This window comes from Cottoperca gobio, chromosome 1 (genome assembly GCF_900634415.1).
Source record: "Cottoperca gobio chromosome 1, fCotGob3.1, whole genome shotgun sequence".
NCBI lineage: Eukaryota > Metazoa > Chordata > Actinopteri > Perciformes > Bovichtidae > Cottoperca > Cottoperca gobio.
The window spans coordinates 26,874,688-26,899,573 of record NC_041355.1 but is presented as its reverse complement, the minus strand read 5'-3'; the positions used below and the strand labels follow the sequence as shown (position 1 = coordinate 26,899,573).

At 42.7% G+C, this 24,886-nt stretch overlaps 1 protein-coding gene across 5 annotated transcripts in view; it reads left to right on the top strand.

Moving 5' to 3' along the window:
* LOC115014292 (glutamate receptor 2-like) overlaps positions 1-24,886 on the top strand; it is a 91,906-nt gene that overhangs the window by 36,720 nt on the left and 30,300 nt on the right. For all 5 annotated transcript variants that reach the window (XR_003832884.1, XM_029441047.1, XM_029441039.1 and 2 more), the window contains exons 9-16: positions 7,548-7,652; positions 7,749-7,856; positions 8,430-8,493; positions 9,197-9,339; positions 10,065-10,280; positions 18,434-18,588; positions 20,006-20,204; positions 20,605-20,852. Coding sequence is in view for 4 of the 5 variants with exons in the window: in XM_029441047.1 (XP_029296907.1) it covers positions 7,548-7,652; positions 7,749-7,856; positions 8,430-8,493; positions 9,197-9,339; positions 10,065-10,280; positions 18,434-18,588; positions 20,006-20,204; positions 20,605-20,852 (1,238 nt within the window). In the remaining variant the exon portion in view is untranslated. The remainder of the gene's footprint in view (positions 1-7,547; positions 7,653-7,748; positions 7,857-8,429; positions 8,494-9,196; positions 9,340-10,064; positions 10,281-18,433; positions 18,589-20,005; positions 20,205-20,604; positions 20,853-24,886) is intronic.

The window sequence follows — 24,886 nt, the reverse complement described above, 5'->3', positions numbered from 1 at the left end:
TCAAACAACTATATGCTTGAAGTTTCTCTAAATTTTATAAGATGAGAATGCATTTGAACACATCATGATAATGTTATACTTTCCCTTCAGCCAATTCACATTTTCACTAAATAGAGCCTGAACACACTATAATGCAAGTCTTTAGCACTTCCGATACCGGTTGCTAACAGCTAACACCTAATGTTAACTAGCTGCACTGCTGATTTCAACACGGATTTTAGCATCAACTTGTTATCAAATCAAATCAAATTTATTTGTATAGCCCAATATCACAAATTATACATTTGTCTCAGTGTGCTTTACAGAATGTACAGGTTACGACACCATCTGTCCTTAGACCCTCGTATCGCACAAGGAAAAACTTCCTAAAAGAAACCCCATATTGAAAGGGGGAAGAAAAAATGGAAGAAACCTCAAGGAGAGTAACTGAGGAGGGATCCCTGTCCCAGGACGGACAGACGTGCAATAGATGTCGTGTGTACAGGATAAACAACAACATTACAAATACAAATACAACATTTGACAGAAATTATGTTGTGTTGAAAAAGAGAAAGTTTGGATGAATCCAGGAAAATGTCAAAAAGGCTTCCCGGTGTCCAGCAAGACCAGGGCAGCAGGCGCAGCCACGATTCCTGATCCTGACGTAAACTTTATCAGTGCAAACCTGCCACATGAGACACAGAAGCTCCGGGGCTGATAGCCCGGATGATGAGTTAGTAACGTACATTTACATAAATGCATACAGATAGAGAGGGAGAAGAGGAGAGAGGGATGGGAGGAGAGAGGAAGAGAAAGAGGAGAGCAGGGAGGTGTCCCCCGGCAGTCTAAGCCTATAGCAGCATAACTAGGGGCTGATCCAAGGCAAAACCTGAGCCAGCCAAATAAGATTTATCAAAAAGGAAAGTCTTTAGCCTGCTCTTAAATGTGGAGAGTGTGTCTGCCTCCCGAACACAAAGTGGAAGCTGGTTCCACTGGAGAGGAGCTTGATAGCTGAAGGCTCTCCCTCCCATTGTACTCTTAGAGACTCTAGGAACTACAAGTAAACCTGCAGTTTGGGAGCGCAATGCTCTAGTTGGTTTATAAGGTACTATGAGATCTTTAAGATATGCTGGAGCCTGACCATTAATTGCTTTGTAAGTCAGGAGAAAGAATTTGAATTCTATTCTGTGTTTTACCGGAAGCCAGGGCAGAGCAGCTAATACAGGAGTAATATGATCCCGTTTCCTTGTTCTTGTCAATACACGTGCCGCTGGATCAACTGAAGAGTCTTAAGCGATTTTTTAGGACAACCTGATAACAATGAGCAGTAATCCAGCCTTGAAGTAACAAATGCATGGACTAGTTTTTCTGCATCATTTTGAAACAGGATGTGTCTTATTTTTGTAATGTTACGTAGATGAAAGAAGGCAGTCCTTGAGATTTGTTTTATGTGGGAGTTAATAGACAGATCCTGATCAAAGATGACGCCAAGATTCCTTACAGTGGTGCTGGAGGCGTCTTGTTTAATTGATAGATATAATTGGGTATCATCCGCATAACAATGAAAGTTTATAGAGTGGTTCCTTATAATATTGCCCAAAGGAAGCATATATAAGGTGAATAGAATTGGTCCAAGTACAGAACCCTGCGGAACTCCAAGACTGATTTTGGCTGTCATGCGGGATTTATCGTTAACACATACAAATTGAGATCACTCAGATAAATAGGACTTGAACCAGCTTAGTGCGGTTCCTTTTATGCTAACACAATGTTCCAGTCTCTGTAGTAGTATGTCATGATTAACAGTGTCGAAAGCGGCACTGAGGTCTAACAAGACAAAAACAGAGTCAAACAAAGTCCTTTTTCTGATGCCAATAGAAGGTCATTGGTAACTTTCACCAGTGCCGTCTCTGTGCTATGATGAACTCTAAATCCAGATTGAAAAACCTCAAATAAACTATTATTATGTAAAAAATCACACAACTGTTTTGCAACTGCTTTCTCAAGAATCTTAGCGATAAAGGGAAGGTTAGATATCGGCCTATAGTTGGCTTAAACTTATTACAGCTACTTTAAAGGTTTGTGGTACGTAGCCAGATAATAGAGACAGGTTGATCATATTTAATAATGAGGTGTTAATTAAGGGTAAAACTTCTTAAAACAGTTTAGTTTGAATCGGGTCTAAAAGACAGGTTGATGGCTTAGACCAGGGGTCGGGAACCTTTTTGGCTGGGAGAGCCATAAAAGCCCAATATTTTTAAATGTAATTCCTTGAGAGCCATATATTTAATAAAATTGAGTTTTAAGTATATCACGTCTCCGAGTACTAAAAGCGCTATCAGTGTTTCCCCTACCATTGTCTGTGGACCCCCCCCCCCCCCCCCCAACAGAATCCCGTGCCCCCCTCTGATTTTTTTAATTTAATATTCACAACTCACTTTTCACATTGCACAGGTCCTCTTTTATTAAATAAACTAAACGCTTATGTTATTTATCTAAATTATGTGCACATTTCTGTGTCTACTGCATGGGTGTCAAACTCAAGGCCACAATTATATCCGGCCCGCGAGAAAATATAATTTTTCTATCATAACTGGCCCAACGGTTTTGGTAATTAAATCAATGCATGGCACAACCACGGGAAAATACATATTTGAGGAAGTATCTACCCCCAGAACAAACTGATGGGACTGACGACAGACGGAGCCCGCATCACACACCAGGAAGCGCTGTGTTGTAAAGCTCTTGAGATGGAACATGTAATAAGCACAGTAACACAGACAGTTTATAAGAGTTAATGTAAGTCTTTTCCTGAGGAGATACATTCTGAACATGGCGGTGCGATGGCTGAGTCGAGTGAAAGTGCTGAATAGATTTTTCGAGTTGCGTGAGGAAATCTGGCCGTTTGCCGGAAGCAAAGGGAAACACACCACAGATCTCTGGGACGAAAAGTGGCGATGTGAGCTGGCCTGTTTGTGCGACATAACAAAGCATCTCACTGTTAAACCTCCAGCTTCAGGGCTGTGTGATCACGGACATGTATGATGCAGTGAGAGCGTTCCAAGCCGAGCTGCCTGTGGGAGACTCTGATGCAGCAAGGAAACTTTGGTCACTACGTGTTTCCAAACACTTACAAACCATTTCCACCGCTGTGTTCCCGACTGCGCATGAACTGCTCAGCAATCCGTTTGCAGCACATGTGAACATCCAAATGGAGCTGATTGACCTCCTGTGTAACGACACACTCAAGGCAAAGTATGACTCTGTGGGCGCTGCAGTTTCCAAGCTTCATCCCCGAAACGATGCCTTAATTTTGGCCCTCTCTGTGATTGAGTTTGACACCCCCGGTCTACTGCTTGCTTTGCACAGTTTCTCCTCAGCTGTTTCTCGAAGGGCAGGGCTCCGCCCCCCGCCACACACACATGCGCACACAGTTACAGTCAGAGACAGAGTGGAGGAAAGGAGAGGGGAGAACTAAAATAAAATCCGCTGCTAAATGTTTTACTTTAAAATGACACAGTATAATTATTTATTACTTGTTAATCATGTCAAAAAAATGTCAGCTCAAAATTGTCTGCGAGCCATATCCCGTCATCGAAAGAGCTATATATGGTTCCCGACCCCTGGCTTAGACGATGAGATTGTTGAAGTTAGTTGGTTAAGGTTGATTGGAGTAAAACAGTCTAGATATATTTCAGGAGTTACTAATGTTTTTGAAATTGAAGTTAAGTCATTACCAATTGAGGGCAGGAGGAGATTAATTTAGTCTCTAATAATTATAATCTTATCGTTAAAGAAGCTCATGAAGTCGTCACTATTGAGAGATATAGGAATAGAAGGCTCTGTAGAGCTGTGGCTCTCTGTCAGCCAGTGCTGAAAAGAAACCTGGGGTTGTTCTTATTTTCTTCTATTAAGGAAGAGTAATAAGCTGCTCTGGCATTACGGAGAGCCTTCTTATACGTTTTAAGATGATCTAACCAGACTAAACGAGATTCTTCCAATTTAGTGGAACGCCATTTACTTTCAAGATTTTGCGACTTTTGTTTTAGTTTGCGGATTTGTAAATTAAGCCATGGAGCTTTCTTTTTCTGTTTTATGATCTTCTTCTTTAGAGGAGCGACAGAGTCGAGTGTTATTCGCAGTGAGGCTGCAGCGCTATCAACAAGATGATTAATTTGGGAGGGAATAAAGTTAGCATTGGAGTCCTCCATTATATTGATATTGAGTCCTGGTATTGAATTAAGTGCTGATGGAATCACTTCCTTAAATTTAGTCACAGCACTTTCAGATAGACATCGAGCATAGGATATTTTTGCCTACTGGCTTGTAGTCCAGTTACAGGACTTCAAAAGTTATTAAAAAATGGTCTGATAAAAGAGGATTATGTGGACACACTAATAAACTTTCAATTTCAACACCATATCCCAGAACAAGGTCCAGAGTGTGGTTTAAATAGTGAGTTGGTTCATGTACATTTTGACTGAACCCAATTGAATCTAATATTAAGATAAATGCATTATTAAGGCTGTCACTATCAACATCCACATGAATATTAAAGTCACCTACAATAATTACTTTATCTGTTTTAAGGACTAAACTTGATAAGAATTCTGAGAATTCAGATAGAAATTCAGAATACGGACCAGGAGGGCGGTACACAGTAACAAATAAAACTGGCTTTATTGTTTTCCATGTTGGGTTTGAGAGCGTAAGAACAAGGCTTTCAAAAGAGTTCTAGTTTAGTTTAGGTTTAGGATTGATGAAGAGGTTTGAGTCAAATATGCCCACAACTCCACAGTGCCTCGAGGAATGTGAGTATTAATATGACTAGGTGGAGTGGATTCATTTAGACTGACATATTCTTCATGTTTCAGCCAGGTTCCAGTGAGACAAAATAAATCAATCATATTATCTGATATAAATCCAGCTTTCGTTGACACAGATCTGATGTTTAAGAGCCCACATTTAATTTTTTGATTTAGTTGCACTTTTGCAGCGGTGGTGTTTATTTTAATTAGGTTTTCATGTATAACTCCTATTCTGTTAACCATAGATTTGATTAATTTCAGTGGTCGTGGGGCAGCCACAGTCACTATGGGGATTTGAGTGGATGATTGCTCGGAAAGAAGCACAGAGAAGTATGTAAACTGCAACTCTGTCTCCTGGTCTCAACTCTGGGTTGCCATGGATTAGGTCCTCTAATAAACTTTGTAATATTATTGGATATGAGATCTGCTCCATCCAAAGTAGGATGGGTGCCGTCACTCCTAATCAGACCAGGTCTTCCCCAGAAAGTCCGCCAATTGTCTACAAAGCCCACATCATTATCTGGACACCACCATGAGAGCCAGCAACGGAATGATGACATGTGGCTAAACATGTCATCATTCAAAAGATTTGGCAGAGGACCAGAGAAAACTACGGAGTCTGACAGTGTTTTGGCAAATGTACACACCGACTCCACATTAACTTTAGTACACTCCGATTGACGCAATCGCGTGTCATTACCGCCGACGTGAATAACAATCTTACTGTATTTACGTTTTGCCTTAGCCAGCAGTTTCAAATGTGCTTATATGTCGCCCGCTCTGGTCCCAGGAATGCACGTGACTGTTGTCGCTCGTGTCTCAAAATGAACGTATCTCAAAATTGAGCTACCGATAACCAGAGTTGGCTTCTCAGCTGGTGTGTCACTGAGTGGGGAGAACCTGTTAGAAACAGCAAGCGGTTGGTGGTGAACCATGGGCTTCTGATAACACTTCTTTCAGACAGTCACCCAGTCTCCCGGCTGCTCGGGCCCCGCCGGGGGACAGCTAACAGGAGATATCACTGCTCGGTCCGCACCGGCTACAGGGGGCTTGCTAACAGCTACAGTTGCTAACCGCTGACTTACCATGGTGCGGAGCCGCTCATCTATTCCTCTAAAACTCGACTCCAACCCTGCGCATAAACTACATTTAATACACGTACCATTATCACTAAAGGAGACAGAGCAATAGCTAAACATGAAACACACCGAGCAGGAGAGAGCATAACAGGAAGAAGAAGATGCCATCGCTAGCTGCCGAGCTACAGCAGCTAACGTTAGCAGAACCGAAAGGAGCGTAAAGGATTGAGGATTTAGCGAGAGTCGCTAAGAGAAGGAGGATAAGGAGAGAGTTGTAAGTGCTTAGGAAGTACAAGTATAGGTTTAGATAGATGACAGGTAATTAGTCGATGTGATCAAGAATATAACAACATTAAATGAGTCAAGCTGGAGCTGCTGAAGTATGCTACGAGCAACACAGAAACATTAACAACCGGAAATGACACGCTTACCGTAAAGCACCGAAGTATAGGTTTTCCTGACATCCCTTGAACATATATGAAAAAGAGCAGCCACGATTCATGAAGCTATTGTACTTACAAGATTATTGCTGTTCAGAGTTGTATCTCCATAATTGTTTGCACTTTTTGTACGTCGCATTGGACAAAAGCGTCAGCTAAATGAACTGTAATGTAATGTAATTATACCAATGACCATTAAACGGGGCAACATGCCAGACGAGACACCAAAATAACTCTGGGGATGATGCTCCTGATGCTGAGTAACATGCATTTTTGGGACGTTAATGTATACAGATAGAGAGGAAGAGGAGGAGACGGGAGCTTGGTGTAAGTCCCCAAAAAACATTACATTACAGGTCATTTAGCAGACGCTCTTATCCAGAACAATTTACAGTGAACTATGTTCAGGGGACAGTCCGCCTGGAGTTAAGTGCTTAACTAGGGGCTGGTCAAAGGCAAGCCCGAGCCAGCTCTAACTATAAGCTTTATCAAAGAAGAACATATTTAACCTGCTTAAATCTTAAATGTGGAGAAGGTGTCTGCCTCCCGAACTGGGAGCTGGTTCCACAGGAGAAGGGCTTGAAAGCTGAAGGCTCTGGCTCCCATTGTACTTTTAGAGACTCTAGAAACCACAAGTAACCTTGCATTCTGGGAGCGCAATGCTCTAGTTTGGTTATAAGGTGCTATGAGATCTTAAAGATAAACCCGAGCCTGACCATTAATGGCTTTGTAGGTCAGGAGAAGGATCTTAAATTATATTCTGGATTTTACCAGGAGCCAGTGCAGAGCAGCTAATACAGGAGTAATATGATCTTGTTTCCTAGTTCTTGTCAATACACGTGCTGCAGCATTTTGAATCAACTGAAGAGTCTTAAGGGACTTTTGGGGACAACCTGATAATACATAATTACAATAATCCTGCCTTGAAGTAACAAATGCATGGACTAGTTTTGCCTACATCATTTTGAGACAGGATGTGCCTGATTTTTGTTACGTAGATGAAAGAAGGCAGTCCTTGAAATTTGTTTTATGTGGGAGTTAACTCCTTTTTGTCTGATAAACCAAAAGGGAGCTTTTTATAAGTAAAATATGATTATTGTTTTTTTTTTTGTAATAAGTAACTGGTATTAATACTGTCACTAAACATTTCAAGTAAAAAACATTTTTTTTATATGTTTGTGTGTATGTTGTGTGTATTAATCAATCATTCAATCAATCAACTTATTGTATGTTGTGTTTAGGTGCGTGTAGATGGTTTAACAGGGAACATTCAGTTTGACCAGTACGGGAAGAGAATCAACTACTCAGTGACAGTAATGGAGCTGAAGAACAATGGACCTGTTAAGGTAACTGTAGAATCAATTTGCCATCATGAATACCATTAAAGAATGTAGCTTTGATATTTGTAACCTATTTGTGTGTGTTTATGGATGTGTTCTTAGATTGGCTATTGGAATGAGGTGGATAAAATGGTGGTGACAAAGTCGGACCTTTACCCCAACGACACCATGGGAATGGAAAACAAGACAGTCATTGTCACAACGATACTGGTAATAAACAAATGATTGACACTCAATGTGAAATTGTAGGGGCAACTGAAAAAACACCCAATAATGTAACAGTTACAGTGTAAATAAGCAAAGGTTCAAACGCTGTTGGGATGCTTTTAGTATAAACAGATCAGACATGAGCATGAGCAACAATGGAACATGAGAAAAAAAGAAAACTCCTATATTGTAGTGCTCTTGAAATGTAATATTATGTGCTATTTTGGCATTAAGTGCAATGTTGCATTTTGCAAATTAATAGTAGGTCAGTTAAAATTTATTTCTTAGCACTTTTCTAAACAAAGGTTTGAAGTTTGAACTGTGTGAACGGTTTCAATGGCTGCCTGATGAGGTGATTTAGGAAAGAATTTTTTTTTTTGAAAGCCTCATTCCTAAATATACATGGTTTAGACTTTTATTTTGGAGTTTATATTTATTTTATTTACCTTTTTATGTACATTTATTTTTCCTCCATAAAAAACAGACATTACAGTTTATATTTAGTTTATTTTTTACACATAAATTGGTGGAGAGGACCCCATGGTTTATCAATATTTTTTTCAATACATGTTGTAGGAAGCCCCCTACGTGATGATGAAGAAGAATGCTGAGCTGTTTCAAGACAATGACCGTTACGAAGGTATAATTTATATATTGTATTGTGTGTGTGTTTAATGATTTAATTATTCATTTAAATTCTTATTTAATTTACTTTTGTTTAATTGTGTATTGAGTGAATTAAAGCTACACTAAAGAGCCTCTATAGTCTATTTCCGGACCCATACAGGGTCATATATATATATATATATGCAAATATATATATATATATATATATATATATATATACATGTACATACACATATATATATATATACACATATATACATGTACATACACATGTACATACACATATACGTATGTCGAAGTAGCGCGTTAATTTCGATTAATTAATCACAAAGAATAACGCAACAAAAATATTAACGCAGATTAATCGCGCTCTTAGATGCCCCTGACTTTTGCTCCGACAGCAGCTCGCACGGAGCTCCAACAGCCCCCCCGTCGCACGGAGCTCCGAAAGCACCCCCCCACCGCAGTCTCACAGCAAATATTGATATATACGATTAATCGCGATGAATTAATCACAAACCTTGTAATTAATTTGATTAGTTTTTTTAATCGCTTGACAGCCCTATATATATATACATATATATGTATATATGCATATAAAATGATTATTTGAAAGTGCAATTCCGTATTCCACCATGTAGTCTGTATTCTAGGATGATTGTTTAACACTGCTGATGTGTTTCTTTTGTGCATGTGTTTTTTTTGACTGATGCTAGGTTATTGCGTTGACTTGGCCGCAGAGATTGCAAAGCACTGTGGTATACGCTACCAGCTCAGGATTGTGGGAGATGGCAAATATGGGGCAAGAGATGCAGAAACCAAGATCTGGAATGGTATGGTTGGAGAGCTGGTGTATGGGGTAAGATTTAAAACCCACACACAATAATTTAGCTTAGCTCCCCTCTCGACTCTCTTTCTTCTCCACCTGGGCTGTCATTCCCCCTTCAGTGGTGTTTGGTCCAGCAGGTGGCTGAGTAGCCAGAAGATCCCGCGATGCCGTGGGTCACTGCATCCACATGCGGCGCTTTCGCCATAGCAACTTTACATATTGAAGATTTGGCAGTAAAAATGTTTTCCACTTCATAATAGTGCATGATTTTATTTGGGATCACAGCTTCAAGAATTGAACATCACTGTAATGAAATACATAGATTAAAAGTAACAAAAAAAATGCGTTCTCATGGAATGTAACAAGGAGGGAGTCCACACAAGATTTACTAAAAACAAGTATAATTTTTTACAAATAACACAAAACAAACAATAGCGTGATTAGGTCAGCAATGAAAGCAGTTTGTAGATGAGTGGAAGGTGTGTTGTGGGTGTGTTGAATGTGCAAAAGCAAAAGAGGAGGATGAAGGGCGGCTGTCTGCTATAGAAAGGAAAAGACAGCAGGGAACACATGGGCCAGCTTTTATAGGATGTTAGAAAAGGGGACCCAGATGAGTTGACGGTCGTCCACTGTCTGCCAATTATCAGTTGAGCTTGAAAAGGACAGCCTCCTAGACAGGGGGAGGGACGTCACACCAGGTTGAAAAAATAAACCAATTATCAAACACTCTCACTCTGTCTTTGTCTCCCCAACAGAAAGCAGATATAGCGGTTGCTCCTCTGACAATTACTCTTGTTCGTGAAGAGGTGATAGATTTCTCCAAACCCTTCATGTCTTTGGGAATCTCCATCATGATCAAGAAGCCGCAAAAATCCAAACCAGGAGTCTTCTCCTTTCTGGACCCACTGGCCTATGAAATCTGGATGTGCATTGTCTTCGCCTATATAGGAGTTAGTGTTGTTCTCTTTCTGGTAAGTCAGTTTGTTTATGTCTATAGATGTGTTTTGTTCCCACCAGAACAGTACAGATATTGATGCATATTCTTACACAAGACTCACAAAATCTAAATTCGATTTAATTAGAGCTATTTGTATTTCAAGGACAAAGGGTCTCTTCCAACCTAAATCAAGGGTATCATATTTTGTAACATATTTTACGCTTGCAAAGTAACCCTTTTTTATTTCTCTAAGCTGTGGCAGCAAAAACAAGAAGAACTACATCCCTGGGGCACTCTTAGATCTGTTTTATTAAAGAACATCCTACATAAAATAACATAACAGCTATACTACACAAAGCAAAGACATGCGTTTACATGGATATGAGGCTTACCATATATGAGTGGTCGAGCAGTAGAGAGAGAGAGAGACGTAGATAGAGAGAAAGACACAGAGAGAGGAGAGAGTCAGAGAGAGAGACAGGTTTATTTTTATTTTTCAAAAAACACTTTATTTACATATTTTTAATTTGTACAATTACTTTAAAATAAAGTGCTTAAAACAAAGATAAATATACACATTTAACCCTTGATCATCACAATTCAAATTAAAAAAACAAAAAAGTTTTTGTATCACTACCCTTCTAAGGCACAACATGGGTCAAAAATGACCCGCATCGACCCACAAAGCCACCCCGTGTGAGTGCCTCCCACCACACCCCCGGAAATCAACTCATTCAATCAATCAATATTCCAACCATTCATCAAATATCCTGTTCCCGATTACCACAAATCTCCACCCCCCTTCTCCCCCCCCCTCAATCCACAAACCAAAACAGTTCCCACACCACCACATCAGGTCCACACACATGGCCCAAAAACGACCCATGTATGACAAAAATGAAAAAAAAGACATACCAGAACAGCAACACCTTCAAAATCATCACAGCACCGATTCAAACAAAAACAATACACCAACATCTGAAATCTCCTCTCGCCACCCCGCCCCACCCACACACAGCACACATCACCTCACATCACGTGTGATGCATGCTATGTGTGAGTGCGACACAATGACAAGCAAAGATCTCAAAAAATAAATGCACCGCCCGGTCCAAATCACCGCCAAAATGACCATCCCCAACAATATCGTTACAATAGCATGTCCTCTACCCACCCCATCACACATGGGCCACCCCCGACCCACGTGTGCAAACCCGATACAGCAACATAAAAAACATTCCAGCTCACACATCAAGAAAGGGAAAAAATTAAAAACAACGACCCACGGCAACCAAAAACAAAACATTCAATGAACAACCGGAACACCAACTGATCAAACAAATCGATCCCCAAAAACACAGCAAAGAAACACTCAGCCGTGGACAAAACAATACCATAGGCCAACACGGGTCACCCTCGACCCATGCCGCGCCCCATAAAGGGGTTTGCATAGCTAGTGTATCAAAGGGCTATCCAGTAAAAACTTGTGAAGTGTGATTCATCGTCACTGACATAACAGATAATATTTTTAAAACATCAACGTTGTTTAAAAGTGTCTATGTCCTATATGTTTATACAACCTGAACTCGAGCCAGAGTCTTGCTATAATGTTGCACAGCCACACTGCTTTCGCCTCCTGCCCTTCTCTGTTTTCCACTCTCCATCCATCTATCCATCGTCCACCGCTTATCCGGGATCGGGTCGCGGGGGCAGCAGCTCCAGTAAGGAACCCCAATCTTCCCTTCTCCGGGCCACATCCTCCAGCTCCGACTGGGGGATCCTGAGGCGTTCCCAGGCCAGTGAGGAGATATAATCTCTCCACCGAGTCCTGGGTCTTCCCCGGGGTCTCCTCCCAGCTGGACGTGCCTGGAACACCTCCCTAGGGAGGCGCCCAGGTGGCATCCTTACTAGATGCCTGAACCACCTCAACTGGCTCCTTTCAACACAAAGGAGCAGCGGCTCTACTCCGAGTCTCTCACGGATGGCTGAGCTTCTCACCCTATCTCTAAGGGAGACGCCAGCCACCCGTCTGAGAAAACCCATTTCGGCCGCTTGTACCTGTGATCTCGTTCTTTCGGTCATGACCCAGCCTTCATGACCATAGGTGAGGGTAGGAACGAAGATCGACCGGTATATTGAGAGCTTTGCCTTCTGGCTCAGCTCTCTTTTCGTCACAACGGTGCAGTAAAGTGACTGTAATACTGCCCTCGCTGCTCCGATTCTCCGGCCAATCTCTCGCTCCATTGTCCCCTCACTCGCGAACAAGACCCCGAGGTACTTGAACTCCTTCACTTGGGGTAATGGCTCATTCCCTACCCGGAGTAGGCAATCCACCGGTTTCCTGCTGAGAGCCATGGCCTCAGATTTGGAGGTGCTGATCCTCATCCCAACCGCTGCACACTCGGCTGCGAACCGATCCAGTGACTGTTGAAGGTCACAGACCGATGATGCCATAAGGACCACATCATCTGCAAAGAGCAGCGATGAGATCCTCAGGTCACCGAACTGCAACCCCTCTCCTCCACGACTACGCCTCGATATCCTGTCCGTGAAAATCACGAACAGGATAGGTGATAAAGCGCAGCCCTGGCGGAGGCCAACATTCACGGGAAACGAGTCCGACTTACTGCCGAGTATCCGGACACAACTCTCGCTTTGGGCGTACAGGGATTGGATGGCCCTCAAAAGTGACCCCCTCAACCCATACTCCCGCAGCACCTCCCACAGTATCACCCGCGGGACCCGGTCATACGCCTTCTCCAGATCCACACATGTAGACCGGATGGGCGTACTCCCAGGCCCCCTCCAGGATCCTTGCAAGAGTAAAGAGTTGGTCTGTTGTTCCACGACCAGGACGGAATCCGCATTGTTCCTCTTCAATCAGAGGTTCGACTACCGGCCGAACCCTCCTTTCCAGTACCTTGGAGTAGACTTTACCAGGGAGGCTGAGAAGTGTGATACCCCTGTAGTTGGCACACACTCTCTGGTCCCCCTTTTTAAATAGGGGAATCACCACCCCGGTCTGCCAACCCCGAGGCACTGTCCCAGACTTCCACGCAATGTTGACGAGGCGTGTCAACCAAGACAGCCCCTCAACACCCAAAGCCTTCAGCATTTCTGGACGGATCTCATCAACCCCTGCGGCTTTGCCACTGTGGAGTTGTTTGACTACCTCAGTGACTTCCATCAGGGAAATTGACGATGATCCCCCATCAGCTTCCAGCTCTGCCTCAACCATAGAGGGCGTGTTAGTCGGATTCAGGAGTTCCTCAAAGTGCTCCTTCCAGCGGCCGATAACCTTCTCAGTTGAAGTCAGCAGGGTCCCACCCTTGCTGTACACAGCTTGGATGGTTCCTCGCTTCCCCCTCCTGAGGTGCCGGATGGTTTTCCAGAAGCACCTTGGTGCCGACCGAAAGTCCTTCTCCATAGCTTCTCCGAACTTCTCCCACACCCGCTGCTTTGCCTCTGACACGGCAGAAGCTGCCGCCCTTCTAGTCCTTCGATACCCTGCAACTGTTTCCGGAGTCCTCCCGGATAACATAACCCGGAAGGACTCCTTCTTCAGTCGGACGGCTTCCCTGACCACCGGGGTCCACCATGGTGTTCGAGGGTTACCGCCCCTTGAGGCACCTAAGACCTTGAGACCACACCTCATCACCGCAGCTTCAGCAATAGAGGTTTTGAACATCGCCCACTCAGGTTCAATGCCCCCAACCTCCACAGGGATGGCTGAAAAGCTCCGCCGGAGGTGTGAGTTAAAGATCCCCAGGACAGGGGCTTCCTCCAGACATTCCCAGTTCACCCGCACTACCCGTTTGGGTTTACCAGGTCTGTCCAGAGTCTTCCCTACCCCTTGATCCAACTCACCACCAGATGGTGATCAGTCGAAAGCTCCGCCCCACTCTGTTCTTTCTAATTTTGTAGATGGCCATTTTGGCTTTTCCTGAGAGGAAGTTTAAGAGCTGCTACTTTTCTTTGTTATCTTTTGTGCAGGCAGCTCCCATAATAAAAACACTCTCAGTAAAAACTACATTAAACAGACTAAAGACCAATGTTAAAAGAGAGAAGAACTCTGTGAGTCTCCTACACTCAGTAAAAACATGGAAGACAGTCTCACATAGATTACAAAACAGAAAATTATTTAAAACAGCAGGATTAATAACAGAGATAAAAGCATTTGAGGCGACAGCACCATGTAAAGTCCACCACTGAAGGTCGGCAGTCCGCTTTTTGAGAGGCATAGAAAGTTGTTTTGTCCGTTCTGTGCAGCGACAGTTTTGCCGGGTTAGTGACCTTGAACAGGGAGTCGGTCAGTTCTCCCAGCCCTGGGCTCAGGTAGATTTCTGGAAACAGGTCTGCTGGGTCTGAATCAGTCTTTCCCAGGCATTGTTCAGCGCTGGCTCCACTGCATCCACCAGCTGTTGTAAGCACAGGGTTCTCGACCTGCACAGCGCCACCATCAGGCTGGGTGTGTTGCTGCTGCTGATGTACAGCCTGGCTCTGTGAATTAGAAGTTCCATCAACAACCAGTGCAGAGAGTCAGACTGTGGGCACCTTTTATGTTTAAAAAGGGCCCAAGACTTAAAAACACCCTGATAAAACGAAGGCAGCTCGCTTACCTTTAAACTTTTTGAATCAGTTAAAAACAGAGCAGCATCCAGCCCCAGGTTACTCACGCATCTGAGAATACAGCTGGCCACGTCTCTCTACACCAAATCAGCTGGTATTTCTGTAAAAACTGCAGTCTAAAAATGGCTGTTCGGCTGGCCAGGTGGACTAGGCCCTGTCCCCCCTCCTCTCTGGATAAAAACAGCACCACTTGTGGCACCCAGTGCAGACCATCCCAAAATAAATCTACCATTTCTTTCTGTATTTTAGCTAAAAGGCCTGAGAGAGGGTCAGACAGTGCCGCAGTTGGGATGCCAAAAGGTTGTTTCAAGCCAAAACCCTACCTTTAAAAGACATCTGAGGGAGCAGCCTTTTCCATTTGGAAATCCTTCCCTCAATCTTTTCAGTGACGTTCTCCCAGTTCTTCTGGACTATATTCTCTTTTCCCCAAAACACACCTACATATTTTACTCCATCTGTTCTCCACGTGAGACTCTGGGGAAGAACTGGGAGACCGCCACGCCACTACCCTACAGCGAGGGCTTCACTTTTCTTCCAATTCACCCTCAATGCCGTGCTAAAATATTTTACAATATTGGTTCAAATATCTGCTTCCTTCTGGCTTCCAATGACAACAATGACATCGTACGCATAAGCTGATAAAACAATGTTGCTACTAAAACCAGGTAAAACCAGACCTTGTAGGTTGGAGCGTATTTTCCTGAGGAGAGGTTCAAGGGAGAGCGCTAGAGCATCCCCGACAGAGTACAGCCCTGCCGGTCCCCTCTACACACTCTAAAAGGAGCACAAAGTTTGCCATTGAACTTCAGCACACTCTCAACTTCACTATACAACACCTAAATCTCAGCTATGAATCCAGGGCTGAACCCAAACTTCTCCATCACTTTCCAGAGGAAGTTGTGCTCAACCCGGTTGAAAGCCTTTTCCTGATCTAGAGAAATCAAATCCTATTTCCTCTCAATTGGGACCATGTGTACTGTCTATCATATGCGTGCATCCTCCCTCACACATCCACCAGACCATGGGAGTGAACCAGCTGCCTCAGGGCATGCTGGGATGCTGGATGCGGCTCTGCGTGGTTGCGATCTAAAGATGCATTTTCTGTACAGTTAAAATCCCCTCCCATCCACCATCGTCTACCGCTTATCTGGGGTCGGGTCGCGGGGGCAGCAGCTCCAGTAAAGAACCCCAAACTTCCCTTCTCCGGGCAACATCCTCCAGCTCCGACTGGGGATCCCGAGGCGTTCCCAGGCCAGTGAGGAGATATAATCTCTCCACCGAGTCTTGGGTCTTCCCCGAGGTCTCCTCCCAGCTGGACGTTCCTGGAACACCTCCCTAGGGAGGCGCCCAGGTGGCACCCTTACTAGATGCCCGAACCATCTCAACTGGCTCCTTTCAACGTAAAGGAGCAGCGGCTCTACTCCGAGTCTCTCACGGATGGCTGAGCTTTTCACCCTATCTCTAAGGGACACGCCAGCCACATGTCTGAGAAAACCCATTTTGGCCGCTTGTACCCGTGATCTCGGTCTTTCAGTTATGACCCAGCCTTCATGACCATAGGTGAGGGTAGGAACGAAGATTGACCGGTAGATTGAGAGCTTTGCCTTCCGACTCAGCTCTCTTTTCGTCACAATGGTGCGGTAAAGTGACTGCAGTAATACCCCCGCTGCTCCGATTCTCCGGCCAATCTCTCGCTCCATCGTCCCCTCACTCGCTAACCGGAGTAGGCATTCCACCGGTTTCCTGCTGAGAGCCATGGCCTCAGATTTTGAGGTGCTGATCCTCATCCCAACCGCTTCACACTCGGCTGCAAACCGATCCAGTGACTGTTGAAGGTTACAGACCGATGCCATAAGGACCACATCATCTGCAAAGAGCAGAGATGAGATCCTCAGGCCACCAAATTGCAACCCCTCTCCTCCACATATACGCCTCGATATCCTGTCCATGAAAATCACAAACAGGATTGGTGATAAAGCGCAGCCCTGTCGGAGGCCAACATTCACTGGGAACGAGTCCGACTTACTGCCGAGTATCCGGACACCACTCTCGCTTTGGGCGTACAGGGATTGGATGGCCCTCAGAATTGACCCCCTCACCCCATACTCCCGCAATCACCTCCCACAGTATCACCCGGGGGACCCGGTCATACACCTTCTCCAGATCCACAAAACACATGTAGACCGGATGGGCATACTCCCAGGCCCCCTCCAGGATCCTTGCGAGAGTGAAGAGTTGGTCCGTTGTTCCACGACCAGGACGGAATCCGCATTGTTCCTCTTCAATCAGAGGTTAAAATCCCCTCCCAAGAATAAAAAATCCTCCGAGGCACAGCCATTTAAAACATTAACTTTTTGTATAAACAGCTTCCTCTCTGCACCGATTGTTGGAGCGTTTTTAAAAACTCTGGCTCCATTCATATTTAAAACACCCACAATGAAAGTATCCATCACTACTGAGATGTTAAAAGCAAAAAAACAAACAAGTATGTTAATTAAAACACGCACCATCAAAGTTTATTTGTTTTTTTACTTTTACCGCAAGTTTTTAAAATCTTAAATACTCTTTGTCAGTGAGGCTAGACTCCTCTCTTTGAATCATATGGAAACTGGCCGAGGTATTAAAGAAACTCATTAGTTATGAACGGAGGGACATTAGAAATAACAACTTTGGTTGCGGGTTGGGTGAATGGCAGTACCTGTACAAACATCTTGTTCACCACGATACCTGTCTCGATGATGCGGAGCACCTTCTCCACCTGATCCAGGAAAATGACAACTGCGCTGTTCATACGCGCCAGTGACTTTATACTGCTGTGTCCGACCTTTTCCCAGCTAAACCTATCTCTTCTACGCTACACGGGAAGCCGGTGGAAACATTTATGCCATGCATCCGCGTGAGCTTGGCGAATTCTCCATTTACCATGACACTGACCGGCGAGACACCGACAAGAGAAAACACCACCCACACCTCAAACACTACAACTAAATGCACCAAAAGTCAACTAAATCAAACTATCACCAGTGAATTAAGTTAAATTAACACCCATTATTAACAAAATAATCAAAAAAGAATAATCGAAAAGCCCATGCTCAGCGTCTCACTCACACACAAACTCCCAGCATGCACAGAGACAGAGAGAGAGAGAGAGAGAGAGAGAGAGAGATGGAGAGAGACGGAGATATAGAGAGAGAGAGAGAAAGAGAGAGAGAGAGAGAGAGAGAGAGAGAGAGAGAAATTTTATAAATAAATGAAAAAACTAAAAACTGACCTTGACGTCAGTGCTCGGACCCTAAAAATGACCCTCTGTACTATATAAATGCTATTAACATAATTCAAATTTAAATATCTGCCGCCTCCGTTGAGAACCCCTGACCTAAACAAAGACATACGGCTCTTCAGTTGGTTTATGTGTTTTTGTGAAGGAAGCACCATCTCACCCAGCAATTTAATAAATGGGCGTGTTTACAGTGGAAGCTAGACACTGTAAAGAAACAATAGATGGGAAGAGGTTCAACAGAAAAAATCAAAGCAATAAATGATAATATTATCTTGTAGGTATCCAGATTCAGCCCCTATGAGTGGACGCTAGAAGAGCCAGAGGACGGAGCATTGCCACTGACAACTGAATCCACCAATGAGTTTGGGATCTTTAACTCCCTTTGGTTCTCTTTGGGTGCTTTCATGCGGCAGGGTTGTGACATCTCACCAAGGTTGGTATTGAAGTTAGACTCTTCAGATTCCGTTTGTAAGAATGAATGTATTTCTGATTTCACATTGGCTGTTGACACTTTTAGAAGGACTGTTTCTGAGGTTGTGGATCATGTTGTATTGGACTGCTCTATATTGAAAGGCTTTTCTAAAAATGTGTCAACTGTGATTAATGTAAATAAGGCCGAGAGAACCACCCTGGTCTAACTGAGCATGTGCACCTCTGATATGACAACTTGTCTTCTGCTTTGACAAGACTAGAGGTTGTATGAAGTCACAAAAGCTAATGAGGGGTTTGGCTTTCTATTTCTATGTCCAGAGGGCCCGGTTCTAGACTGCTTTGAGGGGGGGATATGAGATGTTGGATGGTCACCAACGACTAATGTTATTTAAGACTGTAAGCTATAACGTGCACCGTTTTACGTTTTTATATAAATAAATATCTTCCAATGAGTACAGGCAGCTTTCCACAAGGATATGGGTCAGTCAGCCAGTGGGAATGTTTGGCCATTAAAGCACACATTTGGTGGCCTCTGGCACATTCCATCATATGCACTGATCTTCACTCTGCATGTTTTAGTTTCTTTACCCGGTTGTAGTGAATTATTGTAAAGGACAATTAGGCTTATTACAGTCTGTAAACAGCTATTCATATTTAAAACCACGCCTTTTCCTGACTGATTAGAACTGGTAATTAACAATAGACCCTATTTGTATTTATTGATATGGTCTCTATTGATCATTTCCACACAAAAACATTGTTCTCAACAACCAATGTTTTAGTCACAAGTCAAGTGTCCGCTCTCTACTCCTTTGCGGGAATCCACCCCACCTCTGAGCTGAACAAAAATATAGAGCATGTGGGAATGGGACTGATACAGACAGTTAGGCAAGTTTCTCGATCATCATGCCCGCTATTTTAATTGGAATGCAATATTTATATAATAAAGTATTATAGAAAGCTGATCAGAAAATGAAAACACTCTCTTGTTACATCTCTATTTTTTATAGGGCCAAACTGACCACTCAGATATTAGTAAAACATATAATTTTAATGTGGAATTTGTATGATTATTTGAATCAACAAGGATAAAAAGGGAAGGAGGATGCTCCCTTCAACATTAACATTACGGTCAACAGTCAACACCATTGTCACATAGGGCATAGAGTTACAACTGGTCAAAGGCTTTCAATAGTTCTACTGAACACTGTACTCAACATCCTCCAAGCAAGCCCATAAACTTCACTTTTGAGTGCTCAAGTTATGAGACTGTAATAACAGCATACATTGGTTTGTGTGTGTGTGTGTGTGTGTGTATGTGTGTGTGTGTGTGTGTGTGTGTGTGTGTGTGTGTGTGTGTGTGTGTGTGTGTGCGTGCGTGTGCGTGCGTGCGCGTGTATGTGTGTTTGTGTGTGCAGGTCTCTGTCAGGTCGTATAGTGGGGGGTGTATGGTGGTTTTTCACTCTGATCATCATCTCGTCATACACTGCCAACCTGGCAGCCTTCCTGACGGTGGAGAGGATGGTTTCTCCAATCGAGAGCGCTGAAGACCTGGCTAAACAGACAGAGATAGCATATGGAACCCTCGACTCTGGATCCACAAAGGAGTTCTTCAGGGTAAGGACTCCTCCAGTGTCATACAAATAGAATGTTCACAATTCAACAGAAGATAGCAATGGCTATACAAAAGTGTACAAGGACGGTTCCTGTGTTTCCACTATTCCATTGATCAGCAGTTGGTAGAGGCAACACGCCAAGGCAGGAAGAAAAGATGAAAACATTGATTTATATAAAGCAAGTTTTGAAATGTTCTAAAAGTTATATTTGTAAATATTTTATAAGAATAAGCATTCACCTCTTTTATTAGGCCTCATTGGTACACATTTGTTCACAAGCAAACTCCAAAATATACCTTGAAGTAACCTGTGCTCAGTGGTATTACAGTGTACGTATTTAAAGGTACCAAAGCTTTACAAACTTTTTTTTCATAGTGTCACATCTGTGTCTCTTTTTTTAGCGCTCCAAAATTGCCTTGTTTGACAAGATGTGGCAGTACATGAAATCAGCAGAGCCTTCCGTCTTCGTCAAGAAAACGTCGGAGGGTGTCTTGCGCGTCAGGAAGTCCAAAGGAAAGTATGCCTACCTACTGGAGTCCACCATGAATGAGTACATCGAGCAGAGGAAACCTTGCGACACTATGAAAGTGGGAGGAAACCTGGACTCCAAAGGCTACGGCATTGCCACGCCCAAAGGATCCCCATTAAGGTGGGTGGATCAGTATAACAATGCTAGCCAACCTGCACTGCCATGTACCATTCACACTACTAACCTGCTGCCTAGTAACTATCCTTCTCCCCATTCAAAGCTCATTTCTTCACTCTTGAAACCTTGTTTGAGACATTTTTAATAGTCAATTTACAATTGAGAGTAGATTCAGAATTTCCCTCACTCAGTGCTCTTAAGCCTAGTAATGATTAGAATACACTTGCTGACCACCGGCTATAGTAGTCTTTAGCTAGTGTGTGAGCTGTGACTGTTCATGTGCAGCTCAGGAAAATAAACCACCATGGGGAGCAATGTAGTGGGGTCCCAAGCCTTAGTGCCAATTGGGTGTTGCAGTATGCGAGTGTGATGAATGGGGCATGGCGGCTTACTCGTTGTTATAATAATCCACCTACCCTGATGACATCATCTTAGTGGTTTGTATTTCTACCATGGTTACCACCTCTGACCAATGGCTGGTGGTGGTTGCCCTGACAACTGGGGTGGGGCTGTTAAAGTTTGAAATTTCAGGTCTTAAAGAAATACTTAATCACAAAAATTCTAAGGATGTTTTGTATTGAGTGTAAAGTTAGTATTATGTAGTCTTTTTTTGTAAAAAAGGGATATCATGATACAATGATCAATTTGAAATATCCTCAGCCAACTGCTGCTTTATCTATTTACCCATTAATACTGATTTTATATTCTTTCTAGTAAGTATAATTTGGTTTCAGGTTCTTCAACAATGATGATGAGCTGGCTCTTTAAGACCTGTATCCATTGATTGTGTGTGTGTGTGTGTGTGTGTGTGTGTGTGTGTGTGTGTGTGTGTGTGTGTGTTGAGCTGCATGCAAGACACTAAGTCTGTTTTTCACTTGTGTGTCTTTTCAGCACACTACAGATAGCTGTATGGTTCTGTCCGCCTTCTCTCTCTTCTCTGTCTCTTTCTGTTGGTGTCTCTGTCAGTTGGCTCTGAAAGATATATTTGTTCTGCAGAATTTTTTTAGTGATGATTGCAGTTACTTGTATTTGTTGAATTTGCAATTAAAGCTGCATTAAGCGAACACCAAAGTGCAAAAGAAATGTATAGTAATTAGTCTAATATACAGTATATTTACTTATCAAGTTTATAGTTGATATGTTAGCTTAAACCTGAACATCCCAAAGAAGTCCTTGCACAACCAATGCACTGAGATAGTAGTTAGCTGCTGGGCCCCTATTGACCCTATTGACCCCTTCAAAATCAGATTATACAGCAGCATACACCTGCAGGTCCTTATTTAGCCAGGTTATAGTTAGCTTGAATTTGGACTTGGGGGGGTTGCCTCCTTTGTCCTGTTGGTAATCCAGTCTTGTTTGTTTTTCTGGGTCCTGCTCCTCATACATGGATATCAAATCAAATCAAATCAAATGTATTTGTATAGCCCAATATCACAAATTATACATTTGTCTCAGTGTGCTTTACAGACTGTACAGGTTACGACATCCTCTGTCCTTAGACCCTCGCATCGCACAAGGAAACACTTCCTAAAAGAAACCCCAAAATTAAAGGGGAAAAAATGGAAGAAACCTCAGGGAGAGCAACTGAGGAGGGATCCCTCTCCCAGGACGGACAGACGTGCAATAGATGTCGTATGTACAGGATAAACAACATAGTACAAATACAACATTTGACAGAAATTATGTTGTGTTGGAAAAAAAAGAAATAGAAAGTATGGATGAATCCAGGAAAATGTCAATAAGGCTTCCCGGTGTCCAGCAGGACCAGGTCAGCAGGCGCTGTCACGATTCATGATCCTGACGTAAACTTTATCAGTGGCAACCTGCCATATGAGAGACAGACACTCCGGGGATGATACCCCGGATGGTGAGTTAGTAACATACATTTACATAAATGCATACAGATAGAGAGGGAGAAGAAGAGAGAGGGAGGGGAGGAGAGAGGACAACCTGGGACAACCTGATAACAATGAGTTGCAGTAATCCAGCCTTGAAGTAACAAATGCATGGACTAGTTTTTCTGCATCATTTTGAGACAGGATGTGTCTTATTTTTGCAATGTTACGTAGATGAAAGAAGGAAGTCCTTGAGATTTGTTTTATGTGGGAGTTAAACGACAAATCTTGATCAAAGATGACGCCAAGATTCCTTACAGTGGTGCTGGAGGCCAAGTTAATGCCATCCAGAGCTTCTATGTCATTAGAAAATGCGTTTCGGAGGCGTTTAGGGCCAAGTATAATAACTTCAGTTTTGTCTGTGTTTAACATCAAAAAGTTGCTAGACATCCAAGTTTTTATGTCCTTAAGGCATGCTTGAAGTTTAGCCAATTGATTGGTTTCGTCTGGTTTAATTGATAGATATAATTGGGTATCATCCGCATAACAATGAAAGATATATGAGTTAGCTTGATTTGATTGTGTTTGATTTGATATGGTTGTTGATTTGACACAGATCAAGATTTTGCCCTTTTACAAAGCCAACCTACAGTTTATCGGAAGCAGAGCCACACATTATTGAGCCCAAATCTGTAAAAGTGCAGCTTTTTTCAGAAGATTTAGAAGTTAGCTGACTGCCAATTAATAGTATATCTCTTCTACTTTTTCAATGTTTCACAATATTGCCAAACAAAAATTAAAAAGACAAGATAAACAATGTTGTGCTCCTGTAAACAATAGTGTGCTCTGGTAGACAATTTAATCCTAAACTCATTGGTTGTATAGATATGAATGGTAATGACATGGCAAAAAAAACACACCCCCAAAGCATGGCAAACAAGTCTATGTTTCAAGACGGGTAATTATGAAACTGTGGCAGGCCTACTTAGAATGGAAAACACTGGATTAGTCATATGGAAAATTAGAACCGGGCAAGTTTTCCTTTTATATCAAGCAACAACAAAGTTGTAGCATGAAGCATGTTTGACTTTATTTGCTGATGTTGCACGTCTTGCAATGTGACTGTTGCACATACGGACAATGCAATGCCGATGCTGAAACGACATATTTTGCAGCCCTAGTTTCATTCACTTTACCGGCCATTTGTTGAATTTGCTTTTCCAGCATTTTTATCTGGGCAGGTAGCATCCAATCAGCTCAAATTAACTTGTCAGTCAGGAGTGATTGTTTTTCAATTGTGTGTGGTCATTGTAGGGGGTGGGGGCTCAGTGAGAACCACTAGGAGTGAACCAGATGGACTTAGAGTTGTTGAAAGAGCTACAGTGTTGGGTGCTGACTCTGAAATCAGCAGCCGCAGCAACCCTTTCACATTACTTAACTCAATTTGAATAATATCGCTTAATGGAGCTTTAAGTCTAACCCTTAGATCTACTGTATGACTGCTGTTGTTGTGCTATAGCATGGTAGAACCAGAGACATATTTATTTTGTTTTACGACTTTAGAAATCTTTTGATTCAGAACTAAATACTGATGGAATTATTCACTGAATAACTGCAAATAGAATCTTCCACTTTTCCCATGTCTCTGCTCCTAGCATGATCTTACCGTTGTCGTTTAATGTTTTTTTTCCCCTATTGCCACTATTGCAAGTGGATGATTGATGTTATAATGTCAATGGCGGCTTCAGTTTAGAAAAAAATCACACACACTCACAATCATTTGGCATGTGAAAATCATCATATTCAAATATGAAACAAAAGTATAGGAATAAACTCACTCAATGACAAATGAGTTGGTGACAATATTCAGTATATGCAACCAATTAAATGTGAGGTGAACTGAACCTGTGCCAAGTTATAACCACATAATATAGAGAGTATTAAAAACATCAGCCTGCATTATTCACTTCGTAATACATGAAGTCTGCTATTGACAAGCTTGCTTGATTCACTAGGAAACAAAATACCACAGCACCAATTTGAATTAGCACCAATTTCACCACCTATTCATCATGCCACTACATCATTACTATTATGTAAAAAGCTCTTCCTGCTGGATCGTCTCTTCTCCTTTTCAAGAGTTGATCAGTAAATGTCGGCTCTTTAATTGATACAAAAAAACAAAGCACTTGAATGTTCGCA